At 41.1% G+C, this 23,883-nt stretch overlaps 1 protein-coding gene across 1 annotated transcript; it reads right to left on the bottom strand.

Moving 5' to 3' along the window:
• Nucleotides 1–429: 429 nt before the first annotated feature.
• Nucleotides 430–22,204, bottom strand: LOC121568017 (eukaryotic translation initiation factor 3 subunit L). The gene is made up of 15 exons (XM_041878504.1): nt 22,090–22,204; nt 21,447–21,489; nt 20,972–21,182; nt 9,848–9,927; nt 8,913–8,974; nt 8,656–8,725; nt 8,475–8,548; nt 8,141–8,312; nt 7,671–7,825; nt 4,861–5,031; nt 1,943–2,076; nt 1,462–1,635; nt 1,111–1,300; nt 898–978; nt 430–655 (listed from the first exon to the last, which is right to left on the bottom strand). Exons 1-15 carry the CDS (start codon nt 22,117–22,119, stop codon nt 569–571), a joined length of 1,734 nt encoding a protein of 577 aa, XP_041734438.1. The 5' UTR covers nt 22,120–22,204; the 3' UTR covers nt 430–568.
• Nucleotides 22,205–23,883: the final 1,679 nt, after the last annotated feature.

The raw sequence follows: 23,883 nt of genomic DNA, 5'->3' as shown, positions 1-23,883 counted from the left end.
AAGAATTGCTCACTAACAGAGATGTAAACAAATGTGAACAGAATTTGAGAGAAATAAGCTTTTCGTGCGTATGGAACATTTCTGGGATAATTTATTTCAGCTCATGAAAAATGGGACCAACATTATACACTTTGTGTTTATTTTTGTTCCGTGTAAATTAATATCTAATCTCATAGCAGTTGAAATAAATTATAATACAAAACTCTGAAGTCCTATCACTAACTCGTGGCGCTTTTAAGGTAGAGAGTAATGTATACATGGCTGATATTGGTAACTAAATGTTGCCATCTAGTCTAGTGGTTCTGATTTAGCTGATTAACTACTGTACTGTTTGTGAAAGGTACTAAAATCACAGTACAACCTGTTTGATAATATAAATTATCACGATGACTCCATGTGCACCCCAACAAAACACCAACAGGACATGGCTTTTAGAACACCACCTCCTCCTTTATTGTTTTCAAACTACATAGAAAAAAGCAATATCGATCGTTTGTTGGAGGATCAACAGAGCCAAGGAATAGAGAGCCAGGTAGAGCAGATGTTGCGGCTGTAAGTCAGATCCGACTCATGTGGCCCTGGTGGTTGTGGTGGCGGCGGCTGTGGCAGTGCTGCTGGCTCCACTCATAGCCATCTTCTTCAGCGTTCTGTTCAACTGCATGGCGAATAACACACAAGTAGAAACTGACTACATTTTATTTATTACAGGAATAAACCAAATCCAATAGCAGATAGGAGCCTTTAATTTTTCTATTCTAGGACTTAAAATATACATAATCATTAAATACAGAAGCAAATGTCTGCAATGTAACAGAAATATTATGATAAAGGTAAACAAAAACTGTTGCTACCTGGAAATACTGCCGTAAAATAATTTGAAAATGTATAATTTTTCACCTCCTCAAACTTGTGGATCTGTCTGATGAAGAAATCGCCATAGCGGCGGGCCACCTTGGTGTCTGCGATGTGGATCATGTCCTGCAGGCACATAACAGACAGGGAATACAGGTTATTTAACTACATTACTTATAAAGAGTTAATTCCATATTGTTAACAGCATCTAAAATGAGGTGAGTAGGCTCTGTGTAACGACATGTCTCACACACACACCTTGTCGATGTAGAAGTCGACCTCGGAGGCGGACTGGAACTCTCCGTCCAAGGCAGAGATGCCGCTGGTCCACACCAGGTTCTTCATCTTGTGTTTGAAGACCAGCAGCTGGATGCGGAACTCCTGCTCCGTCATGTCCAGGAAGCCTGCCAGCTTGGCCACAGGCATGGTGGTGTAGAGCTTCAGGAAACTGGACAGCAGAGAGATGGAGCAGGGTGAGATTTGAGGGGGAAACCAAGGAACCATGTTCGAGAGCAATGGATAAATATTTTGAAACTGAGTTAAACAGGGAGGTGCTGAACTTGACCGACTGTAGCAGCTCACCTGACTCTCACAGAGATAACTCGTTACCTGCGGATGGTAGAGAGCTGGGCCTGTTGCTGCACCTCTTCGGTGAACACCTTGAGCTGCTGCTGGAAGGGCTCCTTGTGGTAGTTGGGGTGCACATTATCGTAGTTGGGCACCACCGGGGACAGGAACTTGGGACAGGCAAAGCTGAAAAGCTCCTCAAACACCTGCAGGTCTCTGAGGTCACACAGTCATGTCAGTCAAGTTTCAAACACCTATGGCCCAATTCCAAATCAAACTCTAGACCCTTACGCCCTATGCACCTGTGGAGATCTAAGTGGATTTGACAGGTGCAAGTAAGCAATATGATAATAGCTCCACCTTGCCCTCTGATAAGCCAGGAGGAAGTTTCACTATATTGCTTAGACCAATCAAATCCTGTCTGTCAGATCTCCACATAGGGCCTAGAGGTTGGGCCTATAACTCCCTCTATCCCCTGGTTCCCACAGTGTGGTATTAAGTGTAGACTTTCTCTCTCGCTCACCCCTTCTGCATGCGAAGCATCTTGTCTCCGTACTTCTCCCTAAGCTGGGTGTGGATGCTTTCGTCGATGCGCATGGGGTACATGGTCAGGGCTATGGCCAGCAGCCCGTGCATCTGCTCGTTCTGCTTGCTGATCTGGAGGAGCAGGAATAAGTAGTGACTCAACTGATCACCAGGGTCATGTTCATTTTTTAAATGTTTTCCATTATGTGCCCTAATAAACATGACCCAGCTCTGAGGGAGATGTCAATCATAACAATCAGTAATATAGCTATCGTAGTCATCACAGGTTAGGCCCACTGACCAATATTCCCTAAATTTTTTTCTATCACTGAGAAAGTGTAATGTCTTGTGAGCGGAAACTTGAACATTGTGAGCATTCTGTGCAACTTCCTGTGTGCATTTACTGTGAACACTAAGGCTGTACCCGCTTCAAGTCACAGTTTTAGACATTGGCCAAGTAAGCTACTGAGGCTATCAGTGGCCTACTAAACAAAAACAATGGATCAAATGCATCCCATAACATTTTCATATGGAAATAGCTATTGATTTCAGCCTATATGGTGTTCAATGTTGGCCTATTCCATTAGATGTAAAAACCTTACGCAGGGCTTGACATTAACCGTTTTTCTTTTTAATTGTCTGAAAGCTCAAGTCACTTGTCTAAAAATAGAAAATGGTCTGTTAACACCAATTTTATGATGCAAGAAACCACTTTACAAAATAAAATCATCATCATCATTATTATTATTACCATACACAGAATGTAGGCTATACCCTCTGCCTATTGGCTTATTTTCATATTCAAGCCCGTATTTTCCGCACTATAAGGCGCACTTAAAAGCCTTTCATTTTCTCAAAAAACGACAGTGCGCCTTATAATCCGGAGCGCCTTATGTATGGATCAATTGGTTAATTGGTTGATCCATACTGGTTGTACACGGCGCTCAAGGTGCTCTGTCAAAATGTTTCAGTATGAAAAACCAATAAAAACAATTTAATAATAATGAAATGTTTCAGTACGACTGGTAAACTACAAAGCCGCACCACTTGCAGCATTACGGTAGCCAGTACACACCGGTATTGTGCTTACTCACAGTCCCACACCACTTGTGTGTGTATAAAGACCCCAAAATGGCACCTTTCAAGAGACACGCTTACGACGCAGAGTTCAAGCTCAAGGCTGTCGGTCATGCAGTAGAATATGGGAATAGAGCAGCAGCGAGAGAATTCAACATTAATGAATCAATGGTACGGAAGTGGAGGAAGCAAGAAGATGACCTGCGCCAAGTAAAGAAGACTAAACAGAGTTTCCGCGGGAACAAAGCGAGATGGCCACAGTTAGAGGACAAACTCGAACAGTGGGTTGTTGAACAGAGAGCAGCAAGTAGAAGCGTCTCTACAGTCACTATTCGAATGAAGGCAACAGCGCTAGCACGGGACATGACAATCGATGAATTTCGAGGCGGTCCTTCTTGGTGCTTTCGTTTATGAAAAGACGTAATCTCTCCATCCGCACACGAACTACCGTCTCGCAGCAACTGCCAAAAGATTACCAAGAAAAGCTGGTCACTTTCCGCGCATACTGCAAAAATAAGATCACTGAAAAGAAGATCCGGCCAGAGCACATCACCAACATGGACGAGGTTCCACTCACCTTTGATATTCCCGTGAACCGCACTGTGGAGAAAACGGGGACCAGTACGGTGTCTGTACGTACCACAGGGAATGAGAAGTCATCCTTCACTGTAGTTCTCGCCTGCCAGGCTAATGGCCAGAAACTTCCACCCATGATTATTTTCAAGAGGAAGACCTTGCCAAAAGATAACTTTCCAGCCGGCGTCGTCATCAAAGCTAGCCCGAAGGGATGGATGGATGAGGAAAAGATGAGTGAGTGGCTGAGAGAAATTTACGTCAAGAGACCGGGTGGCTTTTTCCACACAGCTCCGTCCCTATTGATCTACGACTCAATGCGCGCCCATATCACCGATGCTGTCAAAAAACAAGTGAAGCAAACTAATTCGGTCTCAACTGTGGTCAAAGCTTTCACGAAGGCAGGAATAATATCTGAACTGCCAGGCAACAGCAGCGACACTGACTCGGATAATGACGAGAGGGAGCCGGGCAGGTTGGATTCCGTAGTCGCCCAACTGTTCAATTCGGACACTGAAGAAGAAGAATTCGAGGGGTTCGTGGATGGGGAATGAACTGAAAAAGTGAGCTTTACGTGTTATATGTAACTGAACAATGTTGAGTTATGCACTAACGTTTGATTTAGTGGTATCAGACTGTTTCTTTTACTACGTGTTTACTGAATCAGGGAAAGGTTCCCCTCCACGTTTGGGAGAAGAGTGAGCAAGGCTGGGAGATATTGTTAATATGCACATTAACGTTTGAACAACATTACCATGGGAGTGAACGGAGTTGTCAGAACGCTTAATAAAGTTTGACTTTATCTGACTGTTTTGTTGACATTCCTTTTAGCACAGCTCCATCTAGTGGATGCATAACGCAACCCCAGTCAATTCGTTTGACTACAGTATCTTCTATTCTATGCGCCTTATAATCCGGTGCGCCCTATATATGAAAACAGTTCTAAAATAGGCCATTCATTGAAGGTGCGCCTTATAATCCGGTGCGCCTTATAGTGCGGAAAATACGGTACCCCTTTAAGACAAAAAAAAAGCTCTTTGCCCAACTTACTTTTCAAAGATGGCTAGAAATGTACAGGTTTTGTGCCCTTGTTGGAAGCAATCACTCCCCCATGGCGGACCAAAAAATAGCTATAACTTGGCTAATAATTCGCTATCATCATCAACAAATGTGCATAGTCAACATCTCTGCGCGGGCTGGCAATTCTTCTGTGCGGCAGTCCTGAAGGTGCTGCGTGGCCGCATGCACACGAACATTGCTACTGACCATCTCATATTTATAGGTGGACCTCTGGAACATGTTCCTGGTCCTCTGGATGTAGAGTAGGATGTTGGCGAAGACACGGATGGCGTCCTGGTACCTCCTCATCATCAGGTAGGCAAAGCCCACGTAGTAGTAGGTGGTGATCTGGCACTCGGGCACACGAGAGTACATACTCTGTAAGAGAGAGTAAATATAAAGTAGAGGGAAGTGACTGGGTTACAACAGTAGGGAATACATTGGAGAGAGAAATATGGAGTAGAAATATAGATAGAGGGGTATCAACAGTTAAGGCCCACTCCTTAATTCGTAGGTCTGTAAATATCAGAGAGTGGGCATTTGGGGATAGATATGGAGACAGTACAGGTGCATCAAAGCTGGGACCGAGAGACTGAAAAACAGCTTCTATCTCCAGGCCATCAGACTGTTAAATAGTCACTACTAGCCGACCTATGACCAGTACCCTGTCCTGAACTTTAGTAGCCGTTACTAGCCGGTTACCACCCGGTACCCAACCCTGCACGCTAGAGACTGCTGCCCTATGTACATAGTCATTGAACACTGGTCACTTTAATAATGTTTACATACTGTTTTACCCACTTCATATTAGGGTTCCCATTAGCCGGCAATTCGATAATAAAAATGAAAAGCCGGTAAATAAAACTGTTGCCGGCCAAAATGACAGGGAGAAAAAAAAACATGGTAAAATAATGCTTTTTACTCATTGATGGAAATACCAGTCGATGGAAATACATTTGACAGTCCCACCACTTTACAATGTGAGCTGGAGGCAGTATGCATTTAGAAAACATACTTTATTATTTGAAACCTGAATGTTTTATTTCATATTATGAGGCATGTCTTACCTTGCTTCAAAGTAGCCTATAGACAAAATCGGTCCATGGAAACGTGGAGGCAATTATTTTATATAGACTTCATAGGCGGCACGTGAGTTTCAAGTTTGGGGAAGTTGATAATTTATCCTACCATTTCTAACGTTCTGCGTGCAAGTTATGATTTTCACATGCGCATTTTCATGGAACAGTTTCATTTCAATAATAATGTTTTCATTTCTCAAAATCATTGTCACGTGGTTAATCATAAAATTGTGAATGATAAAAATCTAAAAGTTAAAAGTAAACTAATTCAAGATGACCAGCCTCTGCCATATTGACACATTGATACACCGTGATCCATTGGCGGCTAAAGAAATGAGCACGCGGAACTCATAGCCTATAGAACTTATAGCCAAATGCAGCAGCAGGCCTATAACTTCCATTGCTCTTTCACACCAAGGAGTGGTGATTATCGAGGGGGAGATTGTTGGAAATATTTTTTAAATAGCTTACTGTGAGGAACTAGAGTTTTTATATATTATCATTCGCAATCGATGTTAAAAAAAACACTTTCCTACATTTCACGGCAACAGGCAAGGTACTTCTATGCGTGCTCATCAGGACAGAGAAACCAGACATGCTCATTGCTCACATGGAGTACTCCAAACAAAAGACAAAATGAATTTAACAAATCTCGTAAATTATGGTTATGAAATAAACCAAAACTTGTTTCTCACAACTGTAGCAGGTTGTGAACTCTGCAAACAACATTTCCACTCCGAGAATGAGAACGGTAAATTACTTGTAATTAATACATGCATTAACAGAAATGAATATAACCAAATTACGGGGATTAACAGTACATTTACTACTGGTGACATACAGTGGGGAATAGATTTTTATTTATTTATCAAAGGGCAAACAATTCACACAATGAATGTGCAATAATTGGCAGAGACAGCTGAGCCATTCTGGAGAGAATTCGCCTAGCACCATTGCCCTTCTTGTCTCAACATTTAAAATTATACCCAAGACATTATCTTCACACATATTTTAGATGCTTTTCACTGACAGCCACAACTCAATAATTTGGGCTTTCCAAATAGGTGTAGGCCTACGAGCTTGTGATTTGAAACAATCCACAGCAACAACAAAAAATAAGATAATGAGCCTCGATTCCTCTGTGGCTAAGTCATGTTTTCTGGCGAAGTATTTTGAATGATTTTATTTCTTTCTGTATAGACAGGAGAATTATATAATGTTGGCAAATGTATTTCCTTATTGGACCCACAGCTATGCCATTTCAGGCCTGTTCTATTTGTTTTCATATCACCACAGTCGCATATGGAACTGCTATCAGGTGTGCTGTTTAGAATAGCGTTTTCCCAGGTGTGCTTTTTAGAATGGTGTTTTCCGACTAATTGTATTTTGGCAAATGTTCGAAAATTATGTTTTATTGGCTGCTTCATTGCACGAGTTGCATGTTCTGTTAAAATGCATTACCATAATCTAAATGAGATTTGTGTCATTCTGAGCACCGTGGGTGGACGCCCTAATGGGTGCATATGGGTCCGGTAAATTAAAATCTTCCCGGTCACGTTATCCGGTGCCCCATTTTCCTAATGGAAACCCTGCTTCATATGTATATATCTGTATTCTAGTTAAGGCTCATCCTATATAACTACTGCTGTACACACCTTTTCTATTCATATACTGTCCATAATACACACCATCACATACATATATATTTATTTTCCGGACTCTGACATTGCTCGTTCTAATGTTTCTACATTTCTTCATTCCTTTCCTATTGTTAGGTATTACTGCACTGTTGGAGCTAGGAACGTAAGCATTTCGCTACACCCACGATAACATCTGCATAATATGTGTACGTGACTAATCAAATTTGATTCGATTTGGAGATATCTTCAGCTGTACTGTATGCACATCGACAGTACTACTACACAGTGGCTAGTGTACCTTCTTGTTGAGCTCGATGTTCTCCAGGACTTTGATGGCCTGGTAGTAGTCCCCCAGCAGAGAATGTAGCCTCAGCAGCCCCACCAGGCTGAAGTATCCCAGCATCTTATACAGGGAGTGACGGCCATACTCCCCAGCCACACTCTCCGGATCACCTGCAACACAAAACACAAACTGTTAGAGCTGTCGCACAGTAACCATGGACTGCCTCAACCATTCAGTATTGATCACTGATAAGAATGTGAGGGTAATCTGTGGTGTAAGATAACGCTCTGTATTACTGATACATCTTTGTAACATTATATAGATAAGCGATGTATTATACTTTTTAACAATATAGTGATACAAAAACGATATCTTTATTCTATGTCAAAATATTTAGCTACAAATTATATATCGTATAATGAATGATATGTCATCATATATCAATACAGATACAATGCATCTACAGCTGTATCTTCTTTCTTTACCTCCACTGGTGTAGACCTCCAGCTGGCGGTTGATGTTGCTCTTGTCCACCAGCGAGTGGAGCACATTTAGAACACTATGGACGTTCCAGATCTTGGGGTTGTTCCTCAGGAACTCAATCTCCTCCTCAGATTTCTTGGCTGTCTTGCAGCGATACTGGCTGAACGACTGGAACTGTTTAGGGGAACAAGAGTGAACTTGTTTACTTCTTATTCAAATGCAGTCACAATTCCATGTACCATAGCAGCTTCAAGACAGAGGGGTACCAAATTAATGCCATAGATTATGATGAAAAACTAAAATACACAAGCAACATATCAAACTATGTTAATTTACCTGATAAATGAATTCATCAATAATGTCCCAGAGCCACTGGTTGGGCAGCTCCAAGGGGGCGGGTCCATCTGCATCTGTATACAACAATATATACCTGCTTAGTGAGGTATTGGAAGCGTCCAATGTAATACACTATTATGAAAATATATTAAGGCAACAGATATTTAGTACTCAGACTTACTTAGAATGTAGTTGAAGAGGTTGCAGTAATTGTAGTAAGACTCAAATCTCTGGTCGAGAGTTGGTCCTCCCTGATGGTCAAAGAAAACATAAAAGCATTATTTAAGTAAAAAGTCCTCCAAGTAGTGACATTATTATAGTTCTGTGCACTGTAAACCCATTGGATTGAATCCATCCAGGACAGGAGATGTAAGATTTATATTTTAAAGCTGATAGGGGTTAAACAATGGTTCTGTGGCAAGATGGATAGATACTCACGCTGACTTTAGCATAGATGTGTCTGTAGTACAACTCCTTATACAGGATCAGGAACACAGCGTCTGAATGGGCCAACAGAGAGAGTGAGCAAGCGCAACAAGAAAGAATAATTAATGGCACAACATTCTTTGCTTGTTGGCATTTATTGTAATGAATCTTGGCCTGGAGGCAGCTCTGCAGTGGTCAATAGCTGGCACAGCTACAAAAATCGTAAAATCTGATTTTAACCCTAACCACACTGCTAACCCTAATGCCTAACCCTAAATTAAGACCAAATAGCAAATTTCTACAATATAGACAATTTTGACTTTGCAGCTAGCCCATCTAGCGGAAATCGCTTAGTTCTGCCTCCAAGTCAAGACTAATGACAAACGTCAACCTGCGCATTCTTCCCACTTCATTGTCAAGAGAGAACAGCAACAACAAGAATATTCTACAGAGGCAGCAAACTAGTTTGTGAACCACATGGTCTCCACTCTATAAGCAAATGGCTCTAAAAGAAAGCAGAGAACACCCTAAAGGACACTAGACATCCTGTTTACAGTTTAAACTCCTACCATCAGGTCCACATTTCTCTGTCCACCGTTGCAAAAACAACAAATAAAACCATTCATTCACTTCTGCTACCATAGCATTTTTGAAATAGATACATGTTACTACTGCACTCCACACTACCTAGCATTTTACACTTTAACAACTTTCACTTATTTCACTCCAGCAACTATGTGCAATAAATGTGTGGTCCATGTTATTTTGTGCCTACATCTTGTCTGTTGTTTTTGGATATGATTCTGCTGCAAAACCAATTAATCCCGGAGGGATATTAATGTATTCTACTTGCTATTACTAACTACCACCACTACTATGTCCACAATCATCTGAACAGGCTTCTGCCCAAACTGGAAGGAGAAACAGCAGTAGACTGACGCACTCACCGTTTCCAACGAGGGAAGCGATGGCCTCAGCCTCTGGCCAGGGAGACGTTTTGAAGAAGCGGTCAGTCAGCTTGTTCCAGCTGAGGAGAGACGAGAATGTGTAAAAATAAAACTTTAAACTTAAGTGTTTTATGACATTCAGAGACTTGTCCTGAAGCCACTCCTGTTTTGTCTTGGCTGTGTGCTTAGGGTCGTTGTCCTGTTGGAAGGTTAACCTTCGCCCCAGTCTGAGGTCCTAAGCGCTCTGGAGCAGGCTTTCATCAAGGATCTCTGTACTTCGCTCCATTAATCTTTCCCACAATCCTGACTAGTCTCCCAGTCCCTGCCACTGAAAAACATCCCCACAGCATGATGCTGCCACCACCATGCCTCACCGTAGAGATGGTGCAAGGTTTATTCCAGACTTGACGCTTGGCATTAAGGCCAAAGAGTTCAATCTTGGTTTCATCAGACCAGAGAATCTTGTTTGTCATGGTCTGAGAGTCCTTTAGGTGCCTTTTGGCAAACTCCAAGCGGGCTGTCATGTGCCTTTTACTGAGTGGCGGCTTCCGTCTGGCCACTCTACCATAAAGGCCTGATTGGTGGAGTGCTGCAGAGATGGTTGTCCTTCTGGAAGGTTCTCCCATCTCCACAGAGGAACTCTAGAGCTCTGTCAGAGTGACCATCGGGTTCTTGGTCACCTCCCTGACCAAGGCCCATCTCCCAGATTGCTCAGTTTGGCCGGGCGGGCCAGCTCTAGGAAGAGTCTATTTTTCGGAGGAGACATCTTTTTAGTTTTTTAAAAGCTTTTCTGCTACATATACATTTTACATACATGGTACTTTATATACAACAATCACATAATACATTACCGAACATAAACTCTTTAATCCCACCCCTCAGCCACTCTCAGCCCATCCCACCTATCACCACAGACCTCGTTTTGTTTCCATGTGCCATATTGTACTGTTTTACATACATTTGGAACCTTTCTAATCGCATAGTATCCACAGATTGTGAGCTAAAGATGAAAACCTTTCCTATGAGTATTATTATATTATTTATTGACTGACTATGGCTTTCCAAATCGCCCAACACTGCCATTTGTAAGTTTAATTGTAATTGAATGTTGTGATTGTTTAACCATTCCTGAACCAAGCTACATAGGGGCAATACCATATTAAATGATATAGTGATCGTCTCTTCAAAACAAAATCTACAGAGCTGAGATTGTTGTATGCCCCATATATACACTGCTCAAAAAAATAAAAGGGAACACTTAAACAACACAATGTAACTCCAAGTCATTCACACTTCTGTGAAATCAAACTGTCCACTTAGGAAGCAACACTGATTGACAATAAATTTCACATGCTGTTGTGCAAATGGAATAGACAACAGGTGGAAATTATAGGCAATTAGCAAGACACCCCCAATAAAGGACTGGTTTTGCAAGTGGTGACCACAGACCACTTCCCAGTTCCTATGCTTCCTGGCTGATGTTTTGGTCACTTTTGAATGCTGGCGGTGCTTTCATTCTAGTGGTAGCATGAGACGGAGTCTACAACCCACACAAGTGGCTCAGGTAGTGCAGCTCATCCAGGATGGCACATCAATGCGAGCTGTGGCAAGAAGGTTTGCTGTGTCTGTCAGCGTAGTGTCCAGAGCATGGAGGCGCTACCAGGAGACAGGCCAGTACATCAGGAGACGTGGAGGAGGCCGTAGGAGGGCAACAACCCAGCAGCAGGACTGCTACCTCCGCCTTTGTGCAAGGAGGAGCAGGAGGAGCACTGCCAGAGCCCTGCAAAATGACCTCCAGCAGGCCACAAATGTGCATGTGTCTGCTCAAACGGTCAGAAACAGACTTCATGAGGGTGGTATGAGGGCCCGACGTCCACAGGTGGGGGTTGTGCTTACAGGCCAACACCGTGCAGGACGTTTGGCATTTGCCAGAGAACACCAAGATTGGCAAATTCGCCACTGGCGCCCTGTGCTCTTCACAGATAAAAGCAGGTTCACACTGAGCACATGTGACAGACGTGACAGAGTCTGGAGACGCCGTGGAGAATGTTCTGCTGCCTGCAAAATCCTCCAGCATGACCGGTTTGGCGGTGGGTCAGTCATGGTGTGGGGTGGCATTTCTTTGGGGGGGGCCGCACAGCCCTCCATGTGCTCGCCAGAGGTAGCCTGACTGCCATTAGGTATCTCTGGAAGGAGATCCCTCAGGAGACCATCCGCCACCTCATCAGGAGCATGCCCAGGCGTTGTAGGGAGGTCATACAGGCACGTGGAGGCCAAACACACTATTGAGCCTCATTTTAACTTGTTTTAAGGACATTACATCAAAGTTGGATCAGCCTGTAGTGTGGTTTTCCACTTTAATTTTGAGGGTGACTCCAAATACAGACCTCCATGGGTTGATACATTTGATTTCCATTGATAATTTTTGTGTGATTTTGTTGTCAGCACATTCAACTATGTAAAGAAAAAAGTATTTAATAAGATTATTTCATTCATTCAGATCTAGGATGTGTTATTTTAGTGTTTTTTATGAGCAGTATATATATATATATATATATTGAAGTCAGAAGTTTACATACACTTAGGTTGGAGTCATTAAAACTTGTTTTTCAACCACTCCATACATTTCTTGTTAACAAACTATACATTTTGGCAAGTCGGTTAGGACATCTACTTTGTGCATGACACAACTAATATTTCCAACAATTGTTTACAGACAGATGATTTCACTTATAATTCACTGTATCACAATTCCAGTGGGTCAGAAGTTTACATACACTAAGTTGACTGTGATGGCCACTCCAATACCTTGACTTTGTTGTCCTTAAGCCATTTTGCCACAACTTTGGAAGTATGCTTGGGGTCATTGTCCATTTGGAAGACCCATTTGCGACCAAGCTTTAACTTCCTGACTGATGTGTTGAGATGTTGCTTCAATATATCCACATACTTTTCCTTCCTCATGATGCCATCTATTTTGTGAAGTGCACCAGTCCCTCCTGCAGCAAAGCACCCACACAGCATGATGCTCCCACCCCCGTGCTTCACGGTTGGGATGGTGTTCTTCAGCTTGCAAGCACCCCCTTTTTCCTCCAAACATAACAATAGTCATTATGGCCAATTATGTTTCATCAGACCAGAGGACATTTCTCCAAAAAGTACGATCTTTGTCGCCATGTGCAGTTGCAAACCGTAGTCTGGCTTTTTTATGGCGGTTTTGGAGCAGTGGCTTCTTCCTTGCTGAGCGACCATTCAGGTTATCTCGATATAGGACTTGTTTTACTGTGGATATAGATACTTTTGTACCTGTTTCCTCCAGCATCTTCACAAGTCCTTTGCTGTTGTTCTGGGATTGATTTGCACTTTTCGCACCAAAGTACATTCATCTCTAGGTGACAGAACGCGTCTCCTTCCTGAGCAGTATGACAGCTGCGTGGTCCCATGGGGTTTATACTTGCGTACTATTGTTTGTACAGATGAACGTGGTAACTTCAGGCGTTTGGAAATTGCTCCCAAGGATGAACCACACTTGTGGAGGTCTACAATTTTTTTCTGCGGTCTTGGCTGATTTCTTTTGATTTTCCCATGATGTTAAGCAAAGATGCACTCAGTTTGAAGGTAGGCCTTGAAACACATCCACAGGTACACCTCCAATTGACTCAAATGATGTTAATTAGCCTATCAGAAGCTTCTAAAGCCATGACATCATTTTCTGGAATTTTCCAAGCTGTTTAAAGGCACAGTCAACTTAGTGTATGTAAATTTCTGACCCACTGGAATTGTGATACAGTGAATTATAAGTGAAATAATCTGTCTGTAAACAATTGTTGGAAAAATTACTTGTGTCATGCACAAAGTAGATGTCCTAACAGACTTGCCAAAACTACAGTTTGTTAAAAATAAATTTGTGGAGTGGTTGAAAAACTAATTTTAATGACTCCAACCTAAGTATGTAAACTTCCGACTTCAACTGTGTGTGTGTGTGTGTGTATATATCTATCTATATACACACACACACGTCAAAAGTTTGGACACACCTACTCATTCAAGGGTTTTCCTTTATTTTTACTATTTTATACATTGTACAATGGTAGTTTAGACATCAAAACTATGAAATAACACATATGGAATCATGTAGTAACCAAAAAAGTGTTAAACAAATCAAAATATATTTTATATTTGAGTTTCTTCAAAGTAGCCACCTTTGCCTTGATGACAGCTTCGCACTCTCTTGGCATTCTCTCAACCAGCTTCACCGGTATTGCTTTTCCAACAGTCTTGAAAGAGTTCCCACATATGCAGCACTCCATCACTCTCCTTGGTATAATAGCCCTTACACAGCCTGGAGGTGTGTTGGGTCATTGTCCTGTTGAAAACAAATGATAGTCCCACTAAGCCCAAACCAGATGGGATGGCGTATCGTTGCAGAATGCTGTGGTAGCCATGCTGGTTAAGTGTGCCTTGAATTGTAAATCAATCACAGATAGTGTCACCAGCAAAGCACCCCCACACCATAACACCTCCTCCTCCATGCTTTATTTCAACCGGTCTAATGTCCATTGCTTGTGTTTCTTGGCCCAAGCAAGTCTCTTCTTCTTATTGGTGTCCTTTAGTAGTGGTTTCTTTGTAGCAATTCGACCATGAAGGCCTGATTCACAGTCTCCTCTGAACAGTTGATGTTGAGATGTGTCTGTTACTTGAACTCTGTGAAGCATTTATTTAGGCTGCAATTTCTGAGGCTGGTAACTCTAATGAACTTATCCTCTGCATCAGAGGTAACTCGGTCTTCCATTCCTGTGGCGGAATCATAAGCCAGTTTCATCATAGCGCTTGATGGTTTTTGCGACTGCACTTGAAGAAACTTCCAAATGTCTTGAAATTTTCCGGATTGACTGACCTTCATGTCTTAAAGTAATGATGGACTGTCATTACTCTTTGCATATTTGAGCTGTTCTTGCCATAATATGGACTTGGTCTTTTACCAAATAGGACTATCTTCTGTATACCAACCCTACCTTGTCCACAAATTAACTTTTAACAAGGCACACCTGTTAATTGAAATGTATTCCAGGTGACTACCTCATGAAGCTGGTTGAGAGAATGCCAAGAGTGTGCACAGCTGTCATCAAGGCAAAGGGTGGCTATTTGAATAATTTATTCTCATTTGTTTAACACTTTTTTGGTTACTACATGATTCCATATGTGTTATTTCATAGTTTTGATGTCTTCACTATTATTCTACAATGTAGAAAATAGTAAAAAATAAAGAAAAACCCTTGAACGAGTAGGTGTTCTAAAACTTTTGACTGGTAGTGTACCTCTACTGGTATACCATCAAGCCCTGGTGTTTTTCCAAACTGAAAATATTTAATTGCCTCAAAAAGTTCCTCCACTGTAAGTTGGCCTTCACACAGGTTTTTCTGTACATTTGTTAATTATACATTATTAAGAAATAAATATTTACAGTTCTCTCTTCTCTTTTGACCTAAACAGCTTTTGTTTTAATTATGAGTATTGTATTGCCTCTAAAAGTACATTTAAAAGTGTTCCATACAATAAGGGAATCTGCTGTACCCATGTTGTGCAGAAAAAAGTGAATTCTGAATTATTTTGTCTTAGTTAAGAACAAATTGTCATCCAGTAGGCTTTGACAAGATTTCGAATATCCCGTCTACGTGGAAATTCTGTAAGAGTTATATGGAGGCCAATTAGATGGCGGACCGATCTTATTTGATCTCCTTATAATACTTTAACTTTTGATGCCAGCAAGAATGAGACCAGGAAGTAATCGCGACGGCTAGCTTGATTAAGCATCCTCCATGTATATCTCACTAGGTCAGGGTTTTTCATGGATACATTACTAGTTGTAATGTATCCATGATATTTGTGATCTCCTTAAGTGCATGAGAGTGATAGTTTTGTAGTGTGATTTCCTTTATGATCCATTGTGGCACTTAAAACCGTATTATAATCTCCCACCATAATAACAGATTCAGTCGCTGCTAGTGAGCGCAATAGATTATTATATCTTTTTTTTTTTTTTTACAAGTGTGGATCATTATTATTTGGCCCATATAGATTAATTAGCCAGTTCTGTTTTTGATCCAATAGCATATTTAAAAGGATCTATCTTCCTTGAGGATCTGTTTCAATAATTGGATCAACATTTTTGATAATTAACATAATCACCCCTTTTGAGTTTCTTTGCCTATGAGAAAAATATATTTCTCCCTCCCAGTCCTTTCCCATCCAACCTCATCTATATTTGTAGAGTGAGTTTCCTGTAAACAATAGATATCTCTTTTAGCCAAGTAAAATTTTATATTTTTTATGATCTGCTAAGCCTTTACAATTGTAACTGGCTATACTTATTTCCCCGCTTACAATAATGATACCCAAGTTTCAATTATACTTACCACAACCAATGTTTGTAAACTTAACATTAAAAAGCACCATGATGATTAAGTGTCCATATAGCTGTACCATAATATTTGCAATGTTAAGCATACTGTAGCTGCAACTGTGTAAATCTCCAATTGTCCTAATATTCCACCCACTAAAACCTCTCCCCATATATACAGTGCATTCGGAAAGTATTCAGACCGGTTGATATTTTCCACATTGTGTTAAGTTACAGCCTTATTCTAAAATGAATTACATTAATTTTTTCCCCCTCAATCTACACACAATAACCCATAATGACATAGCAATTTTTGCAAACGTATTGAAAATAAAAAACAGAAATACCTTATTTACATAAGTATTCAGAAACTTTGCTATGAGACTCGAAAATTGAGCATCCTGTTTCCATTGACCATCCTTGAGATGTTTCTACAACTTAATTGGAGTCCACCTGTGGTAAATTCAATTGATTGGACATGATTTGGAAAGGCACACACCTGTCTATAAGGTCGCACAGTTGACAGTGCATGTCAGAGCAAAAACCAAGCCATGAGGTTGAAGGAATTGTCTGTAGAGCTCCGAGACAGGGTTGTGTCAAGGCATATATCTAGGGACGGGTACCAACACATTTCTGCAGCATTGAAGGTCCCCAAGAACACAGTGGCCTCCATCATTCTTAAATGGAAGAAGTTTGGAACCACCAAGACTCTTCCTAGAGCTGGCTGCCCAGCCAAACTGAGCAATCGGGGGAGAAGGGCCTTGGTCAGGGAGGTGACCAAGAACCTGATGGTGACTGACAGAGCTCCAGAGTTCCTCTGTGGAGATGGGAGAACTTTCCAGAAGGACAACCATCTCTGCAGCACCACCAATCAGGCCTTTATGGTAGAGTGGCCAGGTGGAAGCCACTCCTCAGTAAAGGGCACATTACAACTCGCTTGAAGTTTGCCAAAAGGCACCTAAAGGACTCAGACCATGAGAAACAAGATTCTCTGGTCTGATGAAACCAAGATTGAACTCTTTGGCCTGAATGCCAAGCGTCACGTCTGGAGGAAACCTGGCACCATCCCTACGGTGAAGCATGGTGGTGGCAGCATCATGCTGTGGGGATGTTTTTCAGCGGCAGGGACTGAGAGACTAGTCAGGATCGAGGGAAAGATGAACAGAGCAAAGTACAGCGAGATCCTTGATCAAAACCTGCTCAGGACCTCAGACTGGGGCGAAGGTTCACCTTCCAACAGGACAATGATCCTAAGCACACAGCCAAGACAACGCAGGAGTGGCTTCGGGACAAGTCTTTGAATGTCCTTGAGTGGCCCAGCCAGAGCCCGGACTTGAACCCAATCGAACATCTCTGGAGAGACCTGAAAATAGCTGTGCAGCGACGCTCCCCATCCAACCTGACAGAGCTTGACAGGATCTGAAGAGAAGAATGGGAGAAACTCCCCAAATACAGGTGTGCCAAGCTTGTAGTGTTACACCCAAGAAGACTTGAGGCTGTAATCGCTGCCAAAGGTGCTTCAACAAAGTACTGAGTAAAGGGTCTGAATACTTATGTGAATGTGATATCAGTTCATTTGGAATGAATTTAAAAAAGTCTACAAACCTGTTTTTGCTTTGTCATTATGGGGTATTGTGTGTAGGTAGATTGATGAGGGGGGGAACAATTTCATCAATTTTAGAATAAGGCAGTAACGTAACAAAATGTGGAAAAAGTAAATGTGTCTGAATACTTTCCGAATGCACTGTAGGTCTGTTGTCACTAAGACCATCAGACCATCTCCCTGACTCATGACGCACCTTTGCGTTCTAAGGTAAACCCTTGGCCGCCAGATGGAAATATGAGCAATCCCATAACAACATCATTCAATACTGCCACCCTTCACTCACACAGTCAAAGCCCATAGGTCTATTGTATATCTATGAGGGTGGTTTTTAGGAGAACTAACCAAATAACATGGAAAACTGTCAGAAAAAATAACAATAATAGATCATATTAATAGAAATAATAACAGCACAATATTATAGATTCATGCTCATATTTAGAAAGTCCAAGCAAAGGCTATAAGCATGTCAGCCCAGCCTGCTCAGTTCATTGGATCCAATTGTTAGAAAAAATTCAAACGCATTAAGGGAATAATACCTATAAATATCACAAGACCAGTTCTCTATGTCCATTACATGCAAGACATATTTCATGTAGTCCTCATTATATTCTGTTTTATTCCAACAAAAAGGAAGAAAGAAAAAAGAAGAGATTCTAACAGCCGCTAATGACTGGCAGTAAACATTTGTCTTAGGCATCACACTACCCATAAAGGAATATATACATTTAACTTACAATCGACCATGCCACAGCCATGGCACGATAGCAAAGACATGCAGTACTGACAATCCAAAGCAAGTAAACCTGTAAAACCAACCCTCTCTCCACCCACACACATTTTGTTCTTATTCCAGGTTTGTTGCTCTATCCCTCGGCTGTTTTACAACTAGGCCTATATCATTAGGATCAAGAATATAAAAGGTTGCGTAAATAGCTAATATAGAAATATATAATATACTTCTCGCTTAGAGAAGTGCTTCCATAAGCCAGTTAGTGTGTTGGCTCTACTGTTACCTTTAAATCAGTTTAACCTAGTGTTAACCAGCCCGCCACACACTAGACACAACAACCCTGTTGACAATACCCAACCCATTTGCCGGTGTGTATCAGAACAATGTCCTTTAAAATGTTTAATATTGAGATTATAATTTTTTTATGTAAAAAGATAATGACAATTATTTTAGGATCATATAAGCCTACTCCAATAGAGAACCTAGGCAGGTTTTTTATTCTATAATCCTTTATCTTAGCCCTACAGCTCTAGGAAGAGTCTTGATGGTTCCAAACTTCTTCCATTTAAGAATGGTGGAGGCCACGGTGTTCTTGGGGACATTCAATGCTGAGCCTCAACACAATCCTGTCTCGGAGCTCTACAGACAATTCCTTCGACCTCATGGCTTGGTTTTTGCTCTGACATGCACTGTCAACTGTGGGATCTTATATAGACAGGTGTGTGCCTTTCCAAATCATGTCCAATCAATTGAATTTACCACAGGTGTACTGCAATCAAGTTGTAGAAACATCGCAAGGATAATAAATGGAAACATGATGCAACTGAGCTCAATTTCAAGTCTCATAGCAAAGGGTCTGAATACTTATGTTAAAAAGATATGTTTTAGTATTGTTTATACATTTGCAAACATTTCTAAAAACCTGTTTTTGCTTTGTCATTATGGGGTATTGTGTGGAGATTGATGAGGGGAAGAAATGTGGATAAAGTCAAGGGGTCTGAATACTTTCCGAATGCACTGTATATCACCAGTAGTACATTTACTGTTAATTCCTATAATATCTAATCTACAATGTTTGTTTGGTTACGGTCATTTTTGTTAATGCATTCAACATATTATTCCAGTCTTTTACAGTTCTCATTGTCGGAGTGGACACGTTGTTTGCAGAGTGCAAAACCTATGCTACACTTGTGAGAAACAAGTTTTTGTTTATTTCATTCCATTTACGAGTTGTCAATTTAGTCATTGTCTTTTGTTTTGAGCTCTCCTGTCAATGTTGAGTAAGGACCTGATTACACATAGAAGTAGGCCTATAGGCTAACTGGCCTGCGCGCCAATATAGGCATATAAACGTGCCCATTTGGGGAACTGATAGCATTTCTGATTGGCTTAACGCACCACCACTAATGAGCTGTGGAGCTTCTCAAAGTAATGTTTTGTTAACCTCAAACAGCAAGCAAACAAAGTCTGTTTTACATCCATTGAGAATGACAATAGTTCCTCAATGTATTTGAAAAATCTCCCTTTCGATAACCACCCAGCATGAAAGGGAAAAATGTAATGCGCCTGATTACTTCTTAACCCTTGCGCAAATAGACTACAGCTGTGTCTGTCCCGAGCTCATTGGTGTGGGAAACTGAAGGGCTGGAATATTTTATACAATGTTGCTAGCGCAAGCTTCGACAGACTCAAGTTAATACGTTTCAAGTTTGTTGCAGACAGACCATGCATAGCCAATATGATTTGTAAGATATTTATTTTTTATCATTATATTTTCTACCTGCAGGCTGCAATGTTTTTATTTGTAGGCTTTATAGGCTATTTTTACATAGTTGGCAATGGCTATAGAAGTTACTTTTTTAGGTTTGTATCATTTTCATTTAGATAGAATTTTGATTAACCACATGAAAATGACTTTGAGATACGAAGCCGTAATTATAAATTAAATGAAACTGTTCCACAAAAATGTGCATATGAAAACCATAACTGCCACACAGATCGGTAGAAATGGTAAGATACATTGGCATTCCACATGAGAAAGGTTGCCAACTCCTCGTGTAGCCTATTACCAGCAATCTGAGAAAGCCAGTAGGAACGGGAGGAGAATGGTCAGAACAGGTTAAGGTTTCTTTCTTCTGGTTATCTTGATCACTGGCTCCCTCGAGTCATTTGTGTCTTATTTTATCATCGAGTCATTTGTGTCTTATTTTATCAAACAGTGCCCTTAAAGCATCAGAATGCATATATAGATGATTTTATTAAAACACATCGGGTGTGTCTATATATGGAAAAACACACATTTTAAAATGTTGACCAATCGAATATTTTTCTTGTCGGGGACAGCCCTAGTGTTTTAATGTTAAGATAACTAGAGAAAAGACTGTGTACCTGTTCTCATAGACATCTTGGATTTCGTAGATCTTCTGCTCAATGCTCTCGCTCGACACACGGTTGGCCTGCAGCTCGTACACCTTCTGGTCGATGAGGTCCGAGATAGTCTTGTGGAAGTACTGCAGGAAGTTCTTGATCACCTCAGGGATGACGTGGTAGGTCTGCTGCTCGTACTGGCGCTCGTAGGCCAGGTCAGCTTTAGGGTCACCTGCAAGAAGATTGATGAAGGATGAGGTTCTGTCGTTCTTAAGGAATAGTGTTGCACTGAAATGGTAATGGTGGGATAATGTGCATTATGTTTCTACTATAGAATCATTGATGTGATTCAATTTTTTTGGTGTCTATTTGTGATACAATTAACTGTGATGGGTGAGGGAGGCGTATGTAGTGATTACACACCAAACAAACACATGCCTGACATTTGAGTGTCAAGTATATGCACTCAAATATCTAGATGAAACTACACACTCACCAGTATGGAGATAATCATCATTTGTGTAGGAATAAGGATCATACTGTGGAGAGATGGAAAAGTACGTAAATTATTATCAACATGACATATGTTGAGACCTTCCTCTTTAACTAACAAGCAGTCATCAACAGTCCAAATACTAATTGGTGAAACCAGTGTCATTAAAATGTCACATTTAACTAGCTAACTAAATAACTAATGATTGACAAACGTTTATGGTATGTTTCTTCTTAAAGCTATTCAATGTGATAATAGCAAATATTTTCTCTGATATAATAAAAATTCACTCAGAAGCCAACCAGACAGACAAGTATTACTCCACCATGAAGTTAACGCGTTATCTACGTTATGTAAACTGGCACGGTGGTTTTCGCCAACTGGATGACTGGCTAGTTAATTCATAACAAACACTAGTAAGCACATGAAAAGCAGCAATTATTTGTGACTATCTGAAAAAATATAATACAATCAACCGCCTAACTAGCTAACTTAGGTAGTAGCTATGTCGCTAACGTTCGCTAGTTAGTTAATGTGGAGTCGTCCACTTGGTGATGAGCCGGTGAGGCTAAATAACGTTAGGTTCCGGTCTGTAGGACCGCGCTATAAACTAAAATAAACTGTAGAAAATAAAATAGGTACGTACTTCTTCGGTTTCTTCGGTTTGGTACGACATGTTAGGATATGTCCAATCTCGTACAAATGTGTGTTTAGCAAAACCACGCAGCTGCCGCTGGGAGAAGTGGAAAGGAACCGGAAATGGATTTGGAGCTACAACAAATAGTAGACAGCAGCATGCTGGGATTGTGGCGGAATGAAATGAGGATCAGATGAGCTGCTGGCGTATAATCGATTGACCTTATCAAAGCATAGGGAATGGCTCTATTCCTTTGGGTCTTTTGTGAGTGTAATGTTTACTGTTAATTTCACTTTTGTTTATTATCTATTTCACTTGCTTTGGCAATGTAAACATATGCTTCCCATGCCAATAAAGCCCCTTAAATTCAAATGGAATGTTAGAGGCCAAAATTCAGTTTTAGCACAGTGTTGATAAAACAAGTTTACTGGAGAACGGAGACCAAGTAGAGACTTTTGGACAAGGTGGATAATTGTATAATATGAGGCAGTTTATTCAGAGGTAAAGATATCTGTAAATAGCGTGCACGGACCCGTTCGTCAACCTCGTAGGGAGATATCTGAGAGAGCGAGCCCCTAAACATTGTGTGCTGACATTTTATACAATAAAATAAAGTAGGTTGATTCTAGTAGTTCTGATCTTCTGATTGGTCCTGATGAGTTGGTCGAGGTCACCTCCATTGCATTGGCTCTGAGTCGGGTTCTCTGTCTTCAGATGTTCAGCCTAAGAGAAGGGGGTTTTTGTGTGTGTGTGTGCTTAACAATGATGATGTGTGTGTGTGTGTGTGTGCGTATGTGTGTGTGTGTGTATGTGTGTGTATGTTTAACAATGATGATGTGTGTGTGTGTGTGTGTATATGTGTGTGTGTGTGTGGGTGTGTGTGTGTATGTCCTCAGAGCAAGAAGTCGTGAGTTGGGAGAACTGAGAGACCTATGGCGTGGGTGTTGTCCATAGCCACCTGCTGATAAGGCCGACAAGATAGAAGTCTTTGTGCATTGTATTAAATACAAAGGCCCAACACAAGATGGGTCATGCACAAGATTTTAGTCAGACCAAGCTATAACATTATATATATTTACTACGACAAATCCCTCTCTTCACGTCTCCCCAGAGACGTGACCAAGTAACAGTAAAGAAGGAAAACTTAAGACGTGACACAAGCTAACAGTGTAATTGGCAAAATAGGGAAAACTTTATCAGAAGATAAAGTTTTGATTCCCCCCCTCCTCACGTCTCACAAGAGACGTGACATAAAGCTGAAATGCTGCAATTTGGCAAAATAGGGAAAACTTTATCAGAAGATAAAGTTTTAATTCCCCCCTCTTCACGTCTCACAAGAGACGTGACAAAAAGCTTAAATGCTGCAATTGGCAAAATAGGGAAAACTTTATCAAAAGATAAAGTTTTACATTCCCCCTCTTCACGTCTCACAAGAGACGTGACAACAAGCTTAAATGCTATTCATCATCCAGATATCCTTGGTCAGCATCGTCAATAGCAAGCAAAGGAAACATCTGACCGTTATCTGCAGGATGTGGATCAATAGCGGTGGTTATAATCCTGGTTGTCAGCGTCCGTATGCATGGAATGCAACAGCATCCACAAAGCACTAGAATTGCAGCAAAATTGAGATGGATACAAGTATAGAAGAAACAAGCGTTTTATATTTACCAAACGCATCCATCCAAGAGTCCCACATTGAAGTGTCCACCCCTGAGTGGCTCTTCATCTTACCATTAAGAGTTCGTAACCCTTCCAGGGCAATTATCAAACTGCCATCTGTGGCTGTATTGTTGGGAATAA

This window comes from Coregonus clupeaformis, chromosome 1 (assembly GCF_020615455.1).
Source record: "Coregonus clupeaformis isolate EN_2021a chromosome 1, ASM2061545v1, whole genome shotgun sequence".
Lineage (NCBI taxonomy): Eukaryota > Metazoa > Chordata > Actinopteri > Salmoniformes > Salmonidae > Coregonus > Coregonus clupeaformis.
Note: the sequence above shows the minus strand (reverse complement) of the source record. Positions and strands in the feature narration are given on the sequence as shown.

Coding starts and splice junctions, on each gene's coding strand:
- LOC121568017 (XM_041878504.1), bottom strand. CDS start 22,119: ATGTCGTACCAAACCGAAGAAACCGAAGAA. Junction 21,183..21,446: donor TGATGATTATCTCCATACTG/GTGAGTGTGTAG, acceptor ATCTTCTTGCAG/GTGACCCTAAAGCTGACCTG. Junction 8,726..8,912: donor ACATCTATGCTAAAGTCAGC/GTGAGTATCTAT, acceptor TTTGACCATCAG/GGAGGACCAACTCTCGACCA.